Source organism: Medicago truncatula, chromosome 3 (assembly GCF_003473485.1).
Source record: "Medicago truncatula cultivar Jemalong A17 chromosome 3, MtrunA17r5.0-ANR, whole genome shotgun sequence".
Lineage (NCBI taxonomy): Eukaryota > Viridiplantae > Streptophyta > Magnoliopsida > Fabales > Fabaceae > Medicago > Medicago truncatula.
The window spans coordinates 7812641-7829200 of NC_053044.1; the positions used below are offsets into that span (position 1 = coordinate 7812641).

General features: G+C 33.8%; 2 protein-coding genes across 2 annotated transcripts; both read right to left on the minus strand.

Moving 5' to 3' along the window:
- Positions 1-773: 773 nt before the first annotated feature.
- Positions 774-6336, minus strand: LOC25488675 (cell division control protein 48 homolog C). The gene is made up of 10 exons (XM_013603611.3): positions 5667-6336; positions 3841-4427; positions 3587-3739; positions 2789-2905; positions 2571-2675; positions 2169-2234; positions 2025-2089; positions 1685-1940; positions 1317-1448; positions 774-1227 (listed from the first exon to the last, which is right to left on the minus strand). Exons 1-10 carry the CDS (start codon positions 6169-6171, stop codon positions 1180-1182), a joined length of 2034 nt encoding a protein of 677 aa, XP_013459065.1. The 5' UTR covers positions 6172-6336; the 3' UTR covers positions 774-1179.
- Positions 6337-10145: 3809 nt separating this feature from the next.
- LOC25488676 (cell division control protein 48 homolog C) lies at positions 10146-16359 on the minus strand. The gene is made up of 10 exons (XM_013603612.2): positions 15420-16359; positions 12978-13567; positions 12682-12834; positions 12104-12220; positions 11888-11992; positions 11399-11464; positions 11253-11317; positions 10919-11168; positions 10461-10592; positions 10146-10350 (listed from the first exon to the last, which is right to left on the minus strand). Exons 1-10 carry the CDS (start codon positions 16357-16359, stop codon positions 10288-10290), a joined length of 2481 nt encoding a protein of 826 aa, XP_013459066.1. The 3' UTR covers positions 10146-10287.
- Between the last annotated feature and the right edge of the window lie 201 nt (positions 16360-16560).

A 16560-nucleotide genomic window follows, 5' to 3' on the forward strand; every position in this document is an offset into this window, starting at 1 on the left:
AGGGATTGTAAGGCAACAAAGAAGGAAGGATGTCATATGGAAGGTTGAAATGAATGCTAAAATTAACTCTGTTGGAGTGGAGCTAAAGATATTTATGAGCTATTTGTTATGCAAATTGAGTCTATAATTTAGATTAACAAGACATACGTTAGGCATTTGAATTTGATTTGTACATTAGTAAGATGTAATTAACATGACACCCATTAGCCACAAAGAAAACACAAAATCACAATAATCAATAGAGTAGTGATATTTGAACAACCATTTTAGACAACTTTTGATACAACTTCTTTTTTCTTATTTTTCATTGGTCAAAAACAGTGGAGAGAGAAAAAGGAAGAGAGAGAATAAAAACATAATGTGAGTATGAGAGAGAAAGTTGTCTAAGAAGTTGTCACAAAGTGGATGTACAAATATCATTTCTCTAATCAATATGTCTAACCTTTGCATGTTCTAAACCCGAAAGTAATCAACATGGTAAACTCGACCCTATTAACGCATGAGCTTACTCTTACATAAGAGGTGTGTGAATATGTATAATGCAATTATATATTCTATCACATCTTATTTGTAAAATTACTTACAGTAACACTCAATATGTGACGAAGTATAGTTTAGTTACTCTATTGATCTTAAACTATGTAGATAATTCTATACCGTTTATTCCTCTAAAAAAATCTATATCGTTTATTGAACTAGGCAAATTCCTGAACTGATAAAAAAAAAAATTCATTAACTTCCAACAATGCTGTTAATGAAGGGAACACCACTCATTTAACAAGTCACATAAAATGATTGGGCAATCAAATCGCTCTGTCTATTTGATGATATATACTAAAATGATTGGAATCTTCTACAATTTATAATCAATCGAGGCTTTGTTATGACTGTAAAACTATTACAAAAAAATAAGTACCAAACTACCACCCTTTTGGAAATAATCACTCTACTACTATTTTTCTTTTTATCGGACACTAGTCACCCATGCCGTGAGCCATAAACTACCACTATTGACAAAATTGTATCCTTACTGCAGGAAAAGTGCACTTGCAATGAAAAAGCAAAATACAAATCGTGCTTCACTCTAATAGTTTCCTCACGTTTTCTTCGGTAGATTAAAATCACATACTGTAAAAGAAGTAAAGAACAAAAGAAGTCATTGGCAGCTTCCTGTGCTTCTCATTTTGCTTTAAAGCTCTTCGAAATGCCCTCATAGTACTTCCTTTGCTGCTCCAAAAATCAGAATAAATTTGACTATAAATTTCTAATTATATTAGATTTCATGCATGAAAGAGATTTAAAAGAATGAACCATACCATTTCTGACACAGACGGAGAGACTTTAGTCAGTGCTACCTCAAAATGCCTTGCCTTGACGGTCAATGTATCATCTTTTGTCCTGGTTGTGGTCCTCTTCTCTGCGAGAGCGGCCAATATTGCATTGTCCATCTAATAATGGAGAAGAAAATCAGTAAAACCTCTCAAATTACTTTTTCTTATAATCCTACCCTCATACCCGACCTATAATCAAACATGTAAAATGACTTCTCTTATAGAGTTTGTTTCAAAGATTTGAACCTATAACCACCATGTCACATGGCAACAACCTTACCGTTGCGCCAAGGCCCACCCTCTAAAAAGAATAAGGAGATTACAATAACCAACGAAAGAGCGCAGAGACAAACCAATGCAGCAAGATCAGCACCATTAAAGTTTTTACAAGCTTTCATTCTTGCAATGTCGCTCAAATCCACACTGGCATCGGCATCAATAGGCTTAAGCTTAAACCTTGCATGAGTTTCCTTACGCCTAGCAAGAGTTTCCTTACGCCTTGCAAGAGTTTTCAATATCGAAACACGGTCGTCTGGGCTTGGAAGAGGGATATGAATAAGATTACCAAATCTACCCAGCCTTAGGAGAGCACTGTCCATCACCTCAGGCCTGGAAAACGAAAAATTGAGTGAACAGAGCAAGGTGTGAAGTAAAATAACTAATCATCAAATAGAGACGAAGAACCAAAGTTACCTATTGGTTGCACCAATCACGAAAACACCTGTCCGTTGCTCTGCGCCATCTAACTCAATAAGCAACTGCAATTGCATGTAATTGAAAAGAGTAAGAAGTCAATATGACAATATCTTTCAGTCCAAAAACTAGAAACTATTTTACCTGTTTCAATATTCTTTCAATAACCAGTGCATCTTCATTGCCATGTTTTGTTGTCAAAGCATCCACCTTAAAATGTCAAAAAGAAAATCTTAAAGTCAAACTACTAAGCATACTGGCATATTAAATTCTACTAACGTCTAACCACACAAGCCTTATACATGCTTATTGAGAAAGCAAAAATCAACGTTTTCAAACCAAGCACAATGAACTCAGCACGTGCAGGAGAGGGTGAGGAAGGTTTACTTAACACAGAATATGGAACAGAACAACAGCAGATAGCAATACATGATGAAATTTTAGTAAAGCATTTTCACCGACAGTTTTCAAAATTGAAATCAATAGATTATGGATTGATATAATATTGTAGTTAATAAACATTTTTGTGAAGAGAGAACCACAAACCTCATCAAGAAAAAGTATACATGGTGCACATGCCCTTGCACGATCAAATAATTTCCGGACTCCACAATCGCTTTCTCCAACATATTTATTTAGAAGCTCAGGACCCTAAAAGACCAAAAAAATCAACTAAATTATTCAAAATTAATTCATCATCTGAGACAACGCAACGTTCTATAACCAAACTATTATTGAGAAATGGATGGAATATTTAGACAGACCTTAATATAAATGAAATTAGCTCCGGCTTCATTGGCAACAGCTTTGCCAATCAGTGTTTTACCACATCCTGGAGGCCCGTAAAGCAAAAACCCCGTGTCTCGATCCAACCCAAGTCCCTGAAATAAATTAGTCCAATAACAATCAATCTTTGGATATTTAACTCCATTTTTGAAAACTAGTTTTACAGATGAATTTGACCAAAGAAAACATATAAAACATGAATTGATCTAAGAAAAAATTATACAAATTCATTATGGTGCATTTGGAAATCTACTGGCTGTACAGTTCAGAAGCAAAATAAATGAAAAGATGTTTGGATGTTCTTAACCAATCCAATCAGTGTTATACTCACCAGTGTTCCTCACATTGTAATTCTGCTTAGGGCATTACAAAAATTAGCTGACTATGGAAACAGATTTGGATGTTCTTAACTCTAATTTTGAAAACTAGTCTGGCTTATGAATTTGAACAAAGTAAATGTGTAAAACAAGAATTAATCTAAGAAAAAAACAATTCAAATTCATTATGGTGAATTTGGAAATCTTCGTGGCTGTACAGTTCAGCAGCAAAAGAAATGAAGTAGTGAAATTAGATAGTTTGAATTGCTTAAGAGGAAAACTACATCTCACTAGTTTTTAATTAACACAGAAAAACTCAACCAAATGATTTGGGTATGTCAAAGGTATAAAATCCGGCATGACTATATGATATTTCTTTCTATCCCAAGACTGCTTGTGATCTAGGAATTAACATCAGTTAACAGAAATTGCATTAAAAAGCGTAGTATTATTAATCACCTCATAATCCTCGGGATATTTTATACGCCTTAGAATGTGGAGATCAAACTCCTCTTTTACAAGATCAAGTGCACCAACATCTTCCCATTTAACATCAGGAATGGGAGAGAATCCTTCTCTTGTTAACGAAGGTTGTACCATTTTGATTGCTTCCTGTAACATAGAAAAAGGCTTAGAGGGGATGGAAATTTAATTAAACAACATAAATAACTAATAATAATTAAAAAGGAAAAAAATAAACAAATCTAGAGCACCTCAAAATCAGACATTTTGATTGCAAATTTATTTTTTTGTTGAGGCGACCAATTCTCCTTCCACCAGCTTTCATCATCACTCATGAGATCATTTGATGATTCAGGTTCCATTTCATCCATTATCCTCTGAAATGCCAGCTCTAAAACTTTGCCAACCAGAGCTTCTAAATCAGCACCAACAAATCCCGGCGTAGACCTGGCTATTTTTCGCAGATCAATTGATCTATCAAGCTTGTGACTGCAATTTCGAGTATGCATGATAAGGATCTCCTCCCTCGCAGATTCATCAGGAATGCCAACAAGAATTTCACAATCAAAACGGCCAGGCCTTCTAAGAGCAGAGTCAATAGCATCAAGCCTATTTGTGGCTCCAATTACAAGAACATAACCAGTAGGTTCATCAGAACTTCCTGAAGAAGAAGCTTCATCCATGCAAGTTAATAATTCTGCCATACTTCGTGTCTCTATCTGTCGCTGTAAATTCTTTCCTTCCAAAGCAATTGCATCAATATCATCAACAAAGATAACTGATGGAGCATTCGTTTTTGCTTTAGAGAAAAGCTCTGTAATGTTTTCTTCAGATCTCCCTAGTTAAGAAACACATACACATTCAAGAAACCAAAGTTTAGAATAATCTGATAGTAGTTGTGGAGGCAATGACAGTTGCTAACTGCAACGACAAATACATGAATGACTTGAATGTTAAATGATTTATGTTTGGATACATTTATTTAAAAAGTTGTTGAACAATAAATTTCAGTTAAAAATCACGATTAGACTCAAAAACTACAAATCCTAGCTTCAAGTTAGAATCGATTCTGGAGACAACATCAATCTGCTCGTGAGCATCCGAACATGTAAATATCAATTTTACAACTCTAGAATCAATTATGATTCCTCAAAACGTGGAACCAAACATAGACGAGTGTGACTTTTTCTATTACTTTATTCTCTCTCAGTCGCGTTTTCGGACTACATGCTGGCTTTCTGAATTTCAAATTACACCACTCTAAAAAAAATCACCTAATTCTCCAAATCAAACAGTCTTAAGAGTAATATAAATGAAAGTTAACAAAATTGTTAAAGCTGTCAATGAAGGTTGGTCCAGTCGGGAAGGATTTGGCGCAAATTCTGTAAGGGTGTGAGTTCAACTCTCGCTGCAAAAGTTAAGGCCAATGTTACGACCTTGTTGGCGAGGAATTGTTGGCGTTCTCTGAGTCTTGAGGCCTATCCTAATCTTGGTGAGCCATGAGGACCTAAGTCACCTAAACTAAAAAAAACTTTATTTCACTAAATGGGGTCAGCTACATGACTCATACTTCGATCCAACTCATTAATGAGGTTTTAAAAAACGGTCCGTTACCGAGAAAAAGGCCGCGACAAAAAGTATCGGTAGCCGACGTTACCGCTTTTACAAAGTGAACAAAAATCACAACGAAACGGCGTTACAGCTGCGACGAAAGACCTTTACGGCCGCAAAAAATGCCGTTCATGACACTAGAGACAAAATCCGGATATTTTTTCAATTGAGATACGATGAAAACCATATTTTAAGTACATATTTAATCATAAATTACATAATGTTATCTCCTTATCTACTTTAGAATTCAAATCTATCTCTAGTTTAAGTTATTTACGTTACTATCGTTATTTAAGAGTTGTACAATGTTGTGGTTAATTCCAACTACAACAACTGAAATCGCGAAATCGCTCGCGACAGTTATTTAATACCTATTCTTTACATCTTTAGTGATCTGATTATCCTTCATTTAATCTACTCTTCTTACTACAGAAACAAAACATTTAAACAAAAACACGATACTTACCGGAAACAACATCAGTAGCAGAGACAGGATAAAAGGGAACTTCAGCTTCATTAGCAATAGCATAAGCAAGCATAGTTTTTCCACAACCAGATGGCCCATGTAACAAAATTCCTCTTTTAGGTTTCATTCCATACTCTTTAATCAATTCAGGTTGACGCAGTAACTTAACACTTCTCTTCAATTCCTTTATTATCTTCTTCATTTCATTTCCAACTAAATCCTTAAACATAGTCACCTCTTCATCAGCATCAGCATCAGATTCAGTTTCTTCTTCGGATTCAGGTTCAGGTTCAATAATCTTGCGTTTCTTTGAAAGAGTTTCTTCATTGTTGTTGTTAGAAGAAGAAGCGAGAGCTTTACGAACTAAATGAAGGAGTGGTGGATTTGTTTTCCAGCTGTAATCGGAGTAAGTTTTATAGAGATAATCGGTGATTTCTTCGGCGGATGAGAATTTTGATTTGCAAGAATTGATTCTACTGAGAAGCACTTGTTGGTAACGTGCCATTTCAATTTTCAACTTCTTCTTCAACAAAACCAATTCTCTTTCTTTTTCAATTTGTATCGTACTTATAGCATTTGATACTTAGGGCTTAACGGTCTGTAACATTAGGACATGGGTTGATTTTCATACAATGGAGTTTGTGAATTAGGGGAATTAGTCACTTTAAAAAATGAGTGCTCACTTCGGTCTCCAAATGTAGGGAAATTGTAAAACAGTGTCCATGATTCTGTTGGTCAAATTCAAGGACTAAAGTGACTAACAGAGTCTGCATTTAGGGATTAAATTGACTAACAGAATCTACAATTTCGTACTATTTTGTAATTTATGTGCATCGAGGACTAAAATAACGACTCCTTTCCTATTCAGAGACTAAAGTAACTAATCTCTTGTTTGAATTGATTTATTTTGAGCTTAATCTTTCGTTTGAATTGATTTATTTTGAGCTTAAGTGAAATACTTTATGTAATTAAATACTTTTATGTATTGATATGCTTATCAAGATAGTTTATGAAAAATCAACTTATAAAGATACAATTTTCGTTAGTGAGAACTTTGGTTATATATAAAATTGACAATTGTACCAAAAAAATAAAATAAAATAAAATTGACAATAAATTGAGCGAACTTGAATTTAATTCGAAATTCGATTTGACAATTGACTCTTCGAACTTGATTCATGAATATTGAACCAAATGAGTTGAACTATACATAATTCGATTCGTTTGATTCATAAACTAACTCAATTATACACACAGATAAACAATTTTTTTTTTTTAATTATAAGCCCCCTAATATATATTTTTAAGAAAAATTTGTAAACCATCCTTCCCTTATTATAAGCCCCCTTGTGAGTGCTCGTGAACTTAACTCAGTTAGTATAGACAAAACATAATATATGCAAGGTTCGGGATTCGAACCCCGACCACCACAAAAAAAAAAGCTCCCTTGTGAATAATAAGCGACAAAGGGAGTACAAAATTTATTTATTTATTTTGTTAATTCCTTAACTTGTACTTTTAGGCACAAATTAGAATACCCTTTTTTTTTTTGAAACAATAAATTTGTACGGAGGACGTCTTATTTTTAGGCACAAATTAACATCACCCTTACAAATTTTAAAAATGCGGACCTTTCGAATTTTTGCTACGGTAACTAAAAAATCACAGGAACGATTGCTACAGTGACCTTTCGAATTTGGAAATAAAACCTCCTATTTTTCAATCATGAAAAGGAGGCCTAAATATTGATTGAGAGAAGAACAGAAAATAGATGAGAAGAAAATAAATAAAAAACGTGAAGAAAATAGAATTGTTTTTGTAGGTTATATTACAATCATTTTTCACGTTTAGCGCTTATGTATGAGTTTACATATGCTAATTTTATAGCTAATAATAAAACAAAGTTAAATTGTTTTTTTATATGTCATAAGCTATTTTTTGTAATTTATCTTGGAGAACTTGTGAAAATAAGTTGAAAAAAGTTTATGAAAAATGTAATATGTTGTTTTTAAAAGTTCTCCCAAAGAGTCTTATAAAATGTATGCCTATGTATAAGCTCGAATAAACTAATTGTAATAGGCCCTTATTTCCATATAGAATAATCTTTTTAGGTTTTTTTTTTAGTTCAAATTAAAACTTCTCTTTTTCTTTGAAGGTTACTTGGTTAAAACATGACGCAAAGGGCACAAATGCAACAACTAAGTTTAGAAAAGGGTCAGTGACACACATAGTTTACGTGTTGCATTCAGATGAGTAAAAGGAACTATGTAAATGGATCTCAAGGTTCGATGTGTGGCCTTTCCTGACAAATTATACAGAGGTAAATCTAATCAAACATGTATAGCATGAATTATTAATCTGACAAAAATTATTAGAATTGATTGCAATAGGGTAGAGAAGATTGAAGTTGAGGGCATAAGTTACAACCAACAATTTCTGACACATAAAACATACCCTAGGGAGATATATATTGGATGGTTCGGGAGATAGCAATCTGATGTGTAGAATAGGGATAAAAGAAAATTTTGGGGAGTCAAAGACTTTGTTTGCGAGTTTGGAGAAGAAGGGAGGGGAGGGGAGGGGGTATGGAAAAAAAAATGAAAGAGTAAGTAAAAGAAATAGATAACATTGAGAGAATAAGGCTTTGGGGATTCATTTTTCTTCATAGTACAAAATCCTTCTCATTTGAGAACTCAAAAATTGTATTGAAAGAGGGTTTTGGAGCGTTTTAAAGAGTTTACATGAATTCTTCAAATTTAATCTATATAGTTATAATATTCTTAAAACTAAAAATATATTAATCATAAGTATTGATTTATCATTCTCTAAAAAAAATATTCTTTAAAAAAATGTGAGTTTTAACCATTTTCACCTATATTTTCAACCCTCCGGTCTTTCCATCCCCACCCCTCCAAACTCTCAAATAAAGTTTAAGAGTGTGTTTGGATGAGGGAATGTTTTGAGAGAATGTAATGTTTTGAAGGAATTCAGATACCTTGAGGTGAATTCCATTGTTTGGATAATAGTTTGAAGAATTTTCAAAATGATGGAAATTTATGAAGTATTTTGTTCAAGTTAAATGCAGAGAATTTAAAATGACACCTAAAAGTTAAGAATTTCAAAATTCTTCATTGTCATATTTTTAAAAATTTTACCCCAAACTTTCCAAAATTAAACCTCTCAAATTTATATAAAATTCTTCATTGGTCCTCAAACTTTCCAAAATTTTCAATTTGACCCCAATAAATTTATATAAAATTGCAAATTGACCCCTCAAATTTACCAAAAATTATAATTTGGGCCCTAAATTTTTTTGAAATTTGCAAATTGACCCTAATTTCATTTTTCAAATTTGGCCCAAAAAAAATTGAAATTTATAAAAGTTGCCCAAAAGTGATGACAATAAATTTTTTTATTACTCCATCCAAACAATAATATTTAAGAATGAAAGCAATTTAATTGAATCATATGAATTATCTAGAATTCTAAATTCTTCAAAATTTCTCAAATACTCAATCCAAACACACTCTAAGAGATATTGAGGGGATTTAAAAGAAATTATATTTTGTCTTTAAATTTTCAAAAACCGGTTTTAGTTGTGAGTTGTGAAAATTTTCAAAAACCGAAACTTACACTCAATTTTTCAAAATTAAACCCCATATATGGATTTAAATAAAAAAAGGAAAAATAAATGGACCTTTATTTGTGACACCATATAGCAAGCAAAAATTCCAATTTTGAGAACAAAATAGGGTTAAATAAGTTTTTATGTTCCTATAAATATAACGGATTTTGATTAGTCCTTACAAAAGAATTATCCTCACAAATTTTTTTGTTTTGTTTTTGGTACATGATGAATATAATTTTGACGTGTTCTTGATATTTTCTGAACATACAAAATTGAACATAATCAATAGACGTAACATGAACACATTTTGAACATAAAAGAGTACTCCTAATCTTGACATCCATATTAACTTAAATGGCCATCATGGATAAAAAAATAAAAATTGTGAGGACGAAAACATTATGTATAATTTTTTAAAGACTAAAATCAAAATTCTCTATAACAAAAAACTTATTTAATTGAGTGAAAACAAATCTCATCCATGGGGTTTGAAATTGGGAGAAAGAGAAACATAATATCATCGAAAACAAATCTCAATAAATAGAGAAACCAATTTTTAAATTGAGTGAAAAACCAAATTTTACCAAAAACAGGTTTTGGTTTTTAAACCAAAAACCAATGGCCCCTAAGTAATTAAGTGATGTGTCTTGGTTTGCCTATATCAAAGGATAACTAAAATGTAGCAAAATGTGGCTTCTAGGATGAGGAAACTATCAAGTCTCTCATAAGTAAATGGTTCAATTTAATACTTTTTATTTAGAAATAGTCCCTACCATTTGGACTAAGAAACTAGTAAACCACAAGAAATCACAGTGCTTCCCTCAAAAAAAGAAGAAAAGAAATCACAGTGCTAAAAAAATTGTTTATTGAAACATCTCTCTTCTAGCTTCTAATCCGCAAGCAATTCAATGGAAGATAAATTACCACAATTTGGCAAATAAATATTGTATCCTTATAGCAGGAAAAATGCACTTCCTTGTAAATAACCATGCTTCACTGTAGATCAACATCACCACCTTTAAGTTTCTTGGAAACACGATCATAGTACTTCATTTGCTGCTCCAAAAATCAGAATAAATTTCAATATATATTTCTAAGACTAATAATGTAGGACAGAAATGTATTAGATTTCATGCATGAAAGAAATTTAGAAGAATGAAACATACCTTTTCTGACACAGAGGGATGGACTTTAGTCAATGCTACGTAAAAATGCTTACGCTCGACGGTCAATGTATCACTTGTTCTCGCAGTTGTGGCTAGCTTCTCTTCGAGAGCAGCCAATATTGCTTTGTCCATCTAATAGAGAAGAAAAATCAGTAAACATGTAAAATACACTTGCACGTGACATCATTCCTAGTAAAGCAAGGATGAAATCAAGCAAAGATCGAATCGAGCAACATCGAAATAGATCAGAGACAAAAAAATGGGCAGTGGCTCCTACGAGATAGGGTTTGGGGAGGGTAGATGCACACAGCTTTACCCTTACAAGCAGAGAGTTTGTTTGAAATATTTAAACCCGTAACATCATTGTTACATGGCAACAACCTAACCGTTGCGCCAAGGCTTGCCTTCTAAATAGAATAGAGATAATACAAGAAAAGAAAAATAGATCAGAGACCAACCAATGCAGCAAGATCGGCACCACTATAGTTTTCACAGGCTTTCGATCTTCCAATGGCGCTCAAATCCACACTGGCATCAATAGGCATAAGCTTAAACCTTGCATGAGTTTCCTTACGCCTTGCAAGAGCTTCCTTGCTCCTTGCAAGAGCTTTTAAGATCGAAACACGGCCGTCTGGGCTTGGAAGAGAAATATAAATATGATTACCAAATCTACCCGGACGTAGGACAGCTTTGTCCATCTCCAAAGGCCTGTAAAATGAGGAATTGAGTGAATACAATATGATGTGAAGTAAAATAACTAATCAGGAAATACAGATGATGAATAAAAGGTACCGATCTGTTGCACCAATCACGAAAACACCTTTGCGTTGCTCAGCGCCTTCTAACTCAATAAGCAACTGAAATTTCATATAAATGAAAAGAGTTATAGAAGTCAATATGACAATATCTTTCATTCCAAAAACTAGAAACTGTTTTACCTGTTTCAAAACTCCGTCAATAACCCTGCTACCTTCATTACCATGTTTTGATGTCAAAGCATCCACCTGAAAATGTAAAATAAATAAATCTTATATTCAAACTACTAAACATATTGGCATACAGTCATTCTACAAGAAATTTGGTTTGCTGCGAATTCATATAAGCTCGTCGCAAACATGTAGGATGGGTGAGGAAGGTTTATCAAACAAGCAAACAAGCAAAAATAAATTCCGCAAAAATAATAACAGCTAACTACACATGCCTTGTACATGCTTATCAAACAAGCAAAAATAAATTCCGCAAACATGCACAATGATCGCAGCACATGTAGGATGGGTGAGGAAGGTTTACTTAAATAATATGGAACCGAATAACGATAGAGAGTAATGGTAGTATAGACATTTTTTTCACTTGCAGAAATCAAAAGATTATGTCGTAAATAATATACTAAATTTAACAAACATTTTTGTGAAGAGAGAACCACAGACCTCATCAAAAAAAAGTATACAAGGTGCACATGCCCTTGCACGATCAAATAATTTCCGGACTTCACGCTCGCTTTCTCCAACATATTTATTTAGAAGCTCAGGACCCTAAAAACCCAACAAAAGCAATTAAAATATTCAAAACTAATTCATCATTTGAGACAAAGCAACATTCTACAAACCAGACTAATGAGAAATGGATGGAATATATAGACAGACCTTAATATAAATGAAATTAGCTCCGGCTTCATTGGCAACAGCTTTGGCAATCAGTGTTTTACCACATCCTGGAGGCCCGTAAAGCAAAAACCCCGTGTCTCGATCCAACCCAAGTCCCTGAAATGAATAAGTACAAATAACACTTACCGGTGATCCTCAAATTGTAATACTCCGGGACATGACAAAAATGAGCTGATTATGTACACAGATTTGGATGTTTTTAACAACAATTTTGAAAACTAGTTTGGCAGATGAATTTGAACAAAGTAAATGAATAAAACAACAATTTGACATAAGAAAATAATACAAATTTGGCGGTCTGTTCTCACTCTTTTGGTTTGGAATCCAAACCATGCATACCGCTTAATTCATTCACCGCCAATTTATTTACAGCTACGACTCGCTATTTTTAATTAAACAGAAAACTCAACTGAATGATTTGGTTGTATAGAGGAGAGGATAGAAAATTTATTAAGCCGACTTGACTATATGATATTATTTTCTTTCTAAACTGTTTGATGCATTGATTGACGCCAAATAACAAAAATTGCATTAAAAAGTGTACTATTTAAAATCACCTCATAAATCTCGGGTTCTTTTATACGCATTAGAATGTTGGAATCAAAATTTTCTCTTGCATCATCAAGCGCACCAACATCTTCCCATTTAACATCAGGAATGGGAGAAAATCCTTCTCTTGTTAACGAAGGTTGTACCATTTTGATTGCTTCCTGTATAATTACATCCGATAAATAAATACGGTGATTTGAATATATATACAAAAATTCGGATAAGACTTCCTTCTAAGGGGATGAAAATTTAAAAACACCAACATTAATTTCAAACGGTAAAATGAATAAAAAAACTAGAGCACCTCAAAATCGGACATTTTGATTGCAAATTTATTTATTTCTTGAGGCGACAAAGTTTTCTTCCACCTGACTATATTAGGTTCACTCATAAGATCTTTAGATGATTTACGATTCCTTTCATTAATTATCCTTTCCAATGCTAGCTCGCCAGCTTTTCCGACCAGAGCTTCCAAATCACCACCAACAAATCCCGAAGTAGCTCTGGCTATCTTTTGCAGATCAACCGAAGCGTCAAACTTGTCACTACGCTTTCGAGTATGCACGAAAAGGATCTCTTCCCTCGCAGATTCATCAGGAATGCCAACAAGAATCTCTCGAGCAAAACGACCAGGCCTTCTAAGAGCAGAGTCAATAGCATCAAGCCTATTTGTGGCTCCAATTACAAGAACATAACCAGTAGGTTCATCAGAATTCACTGAATTACAAGCTTCTTCCATGCAAGTTAATAACTGTGTCACAATTCGTGTCTCCGTCTGTCGCTGTGAATTCTCTCTTTTCGAAGCAATTGCATCAATCTCATCAATAAAGATAATTGATGGAGCAGTCCTCTTTGCTTTAGAGAAAAGCTCTCTAATATTTTCTTCAGATCCACCTAGTTAATAAAGACACAAACATACAAGAAAACAAACATTGGTGAATCATCTAATAGTATTGGTGGATCATCTAATAGTAGTTGTGGAAACAATGATGTGCAATAACAAATGCACAAGCATTTCGCGGTGGCTAGCAAAATAATTTGAAACTTTATTCTCAAAAAAATGTAATAAATGCAATTTAGACTAGGGGTCGGTGCTAATAAACTTCTTACAAGTTCGTATTTATAGAAATAGGAATATGAAAAGAATCATGTAAAAACTATGAGGATTCTATAAATTGATGCCAAACAGATTAGAAATTTGTTTGGAAACTATTGGGGACATTGGCAATGAAGAAGTAACTTAAGTAGACCACTAATCTATCATTTACATTCATTGCTTCACAAGTTGTCATTATTTTCATTTGATTCAAAAGAAACTGCAAGATAGCTTTGCTTGTTAGTAAATTGAATGTTGTAGTGCAATATCACATTTTTATTTCCCTATGCAGTCTTGCAGTGCAATCTTGCAGTGCAATCTAGTCTAGTCTAGTAAACATAAGAAAAAACAGAAATGACATTTGGACAACAAAACTGCTGCCCACAACCATACATATCTAAGTTGTTAATCTCGGATAGCTGTGCATACCGGCCACCTATAAAACTGGGATAGCAGTTTTGCAGAAAGCGGGAAAGCCGCTATTCTAGTAGATTTTTTTATATTTATTGAATAATTAATACTATAAAGGGTTAATATATGTTTACCCCCTGTAATATTAGTGAATTCCGGTTTACCCCCCGTAAAAAAATTTGTTTAAATTCCAACCCTGAAGTTTGAAGATTTTGGTTTTGGACCTTCATGAATTTTGACAGTACAAAATCAATGATATGGCAGGGGGTAAACCGAAATTCTCTCAAATTACAGGGGCGAAAGTACCTTAAATTTTGTAATTTGATGCCATGAAGGTCAAAAATAAAAAAATCTTCAAATTATAGGGTTGGAATCTGAACAATTTTTTTTACAGGGGGTAAACCAGAAATCGCTAATATTACAGAGGGGTTAAACATATATTAACCCTACTATAAACATAGGCCAAAAAGTCTTCTTCCTAATGAAAGGTGGTCGCAAATAAGCTATGCGATTTTGCCATGATTCAAGTCTGTTAACACTGCAATAGTTAAACATGAGTAGCAAGCAACAAGTTCACACCAGCTATCCGCTCTGCGATTTTGTTACTAAATATACAAGGTTTGCATAGTGTTTGACTTTTTTATTACTGTTCTCTCACTCCGAATCATATCCGTAGTTATAGTAGTGTATTTTAATAGTGTTGGATGACATTCAATTTTAGCCCTTTAACTGGATTATTAAGTTAAGATTTAACCATCTTTAAGCGCTTCACTTCTCCAATATTGATTTTTATGTTAATTTTGTCAGACACATGCCAACACGGATGCTCACATATTAGCAAAAGTGGACGTTCTGAATAATACGAATTGAGAATTCGAAAAGAAAATAATAATATAAAAGAGCATCTAATAGTCCAAAGGAATTCAGATTTCCTTATTCGGAAAAATCTCGCAATCACCATGTCATTAACTATCGGATCAAGATTGAACGGTGTAGATTTCAACGTCGAGTCGAGATGTCAGTGTTTAAGGAAATCAAATAAAAACTTTGCTTGAAATCTTCATTCTTAGATCTTAATCCAACAGTCACCAACATATGAGTTCGTGAATGCTGGATTTTAGCAACAGAAAGAAATCCAAATTCTCCTCCTTATAACCTAGCAGCCTTATGCTTAATATTAATAAAAATTTAACACACAGATAATGGAATTAAAGTTGAAGCAAAATAACATATACTCACCAGTGACACCAGAAACAACATCAGTAGCAGAAATAGGATAAAAAGGAAGTTCAGTTTCATTAGCAATAGCATGAGCAAGTCTAGTTTTCCCACAACCAGGTGGTCCGTGCAGCAAAATTCCCGTCAATGGTTCCAAACCTAACTTTTTACCCAACTCAGGGTAACACAGTAAATTAAGAGGCACTTCCAATTCCTTCTTTATCTTCTCCATCCTATTCCCTGCTAAATCCTTAAACATCGGCCCTTTCTTAACATCACCACTGCTGCCAACACCGGAGGCTGCATTAGGGATCGAACTTTTCCTTAAAACATCCGGTTCCTCTACTTTTTTGATGTAGTTCTCGGAATCATAATTAGAGGAAGCTCCAGTGCCCATTCTTCCATATCTCATTCTTCCAAGATCATCAGCATCAGCATCATCATCTTCAGAATTATATTCATCAATCTCAATCGCACGTCTATTTCGAGAAGCATTTCTTATTCTTTCATGATCATGATCATCATCAGAACCAGATCCAAAATCATCAATCCTATGCCTATTTCGATAAGAATAATCAGACGAAGTTTGTGTGCTCATTATTTCATGATCATTTTCAGAATCATCATTTTGAGATTCATCATTCCTACGTCTCTTTCGAGAACTATATCTTTCATGATCATGATCATCATCTTCAGAATCATCATCGTCAGAATCATCATTCCTTCGTCTCCTTCGAGAATGATATGAAGCTTGATTGTTGTTGGAAGCAAGAAGAGCTTTTCGAACCGAAAAAAGGAGAGTTTGAAACTTCATTCGGTGATAACTAGAGTAAGTTGAACGGAGATGGTCGACGATATCATCAGCAGTGGAGAATCTTGATTTGCATGAATCGATTCGACGGAGTAGGGTTTGTTGGAGAAACCTTTCTCTTCCTCCTCCTCCTCCGCTTGTTCTTACCATCTCGGCTAAATGCAGTTTTTTTTTTCCTTCAGTTGTTTGTAGCGTCGTATATATAATATTGAAGAATTAGGGTTTAACACTTTAACGGCGTTGTTAGGTTATTTTTTTGTCAGAGCGCGGCGTTGTAATAAGTAACCGTGCTGCCCATGGTTTTTTTTTTTTTTTTTTTGGTTTGACAAAACACGGTTTTCCTTATCCCGG

Coding starts and splice junctions, on each gene's coding strand:
- LOC25488675 (XM_013603611.3), bottom strand. CDS start 6,171: ATGGCACGTTACCAACAAGTGCTTCTCAGTAGAATCAATTCTTGCAAA. Junction 2,906..3,586: donor AATATCCCGAGGATTATGAG/GTGATTAATAAT, acceptor AATTTATTTCAG/GGACTTGGGTTGGATCGAGA. Junction 1,449..1,684: donor GTGCTGATCTTGCTGCATTG/GTTTGTCTCTGC, acceptor CTCCATTATTAG/ATGGACAATGCAATATTGGC.
- LOC25488676 (XM_013603612.2), bottom strand. CDS start 16,359: ATGGTAAGAACAAGCGGAGGAGGAGGAGGAAGAGAAAGGTTTCTCCAA. Junction 12,835..12,977: donor TCAAAATGTCCGATTTTGAG/GTGCTCTAGTTT, acceptor GTAATTATACAG/GAAGCAATCAAAATGGTACA. Junction 11,465..11,887: donor GTATACTTTTTTTTGATGAG/GTCTGTGGTTCT, acceptor TTACATTTTCAG/GTGGATGCTTTGACATCAAA.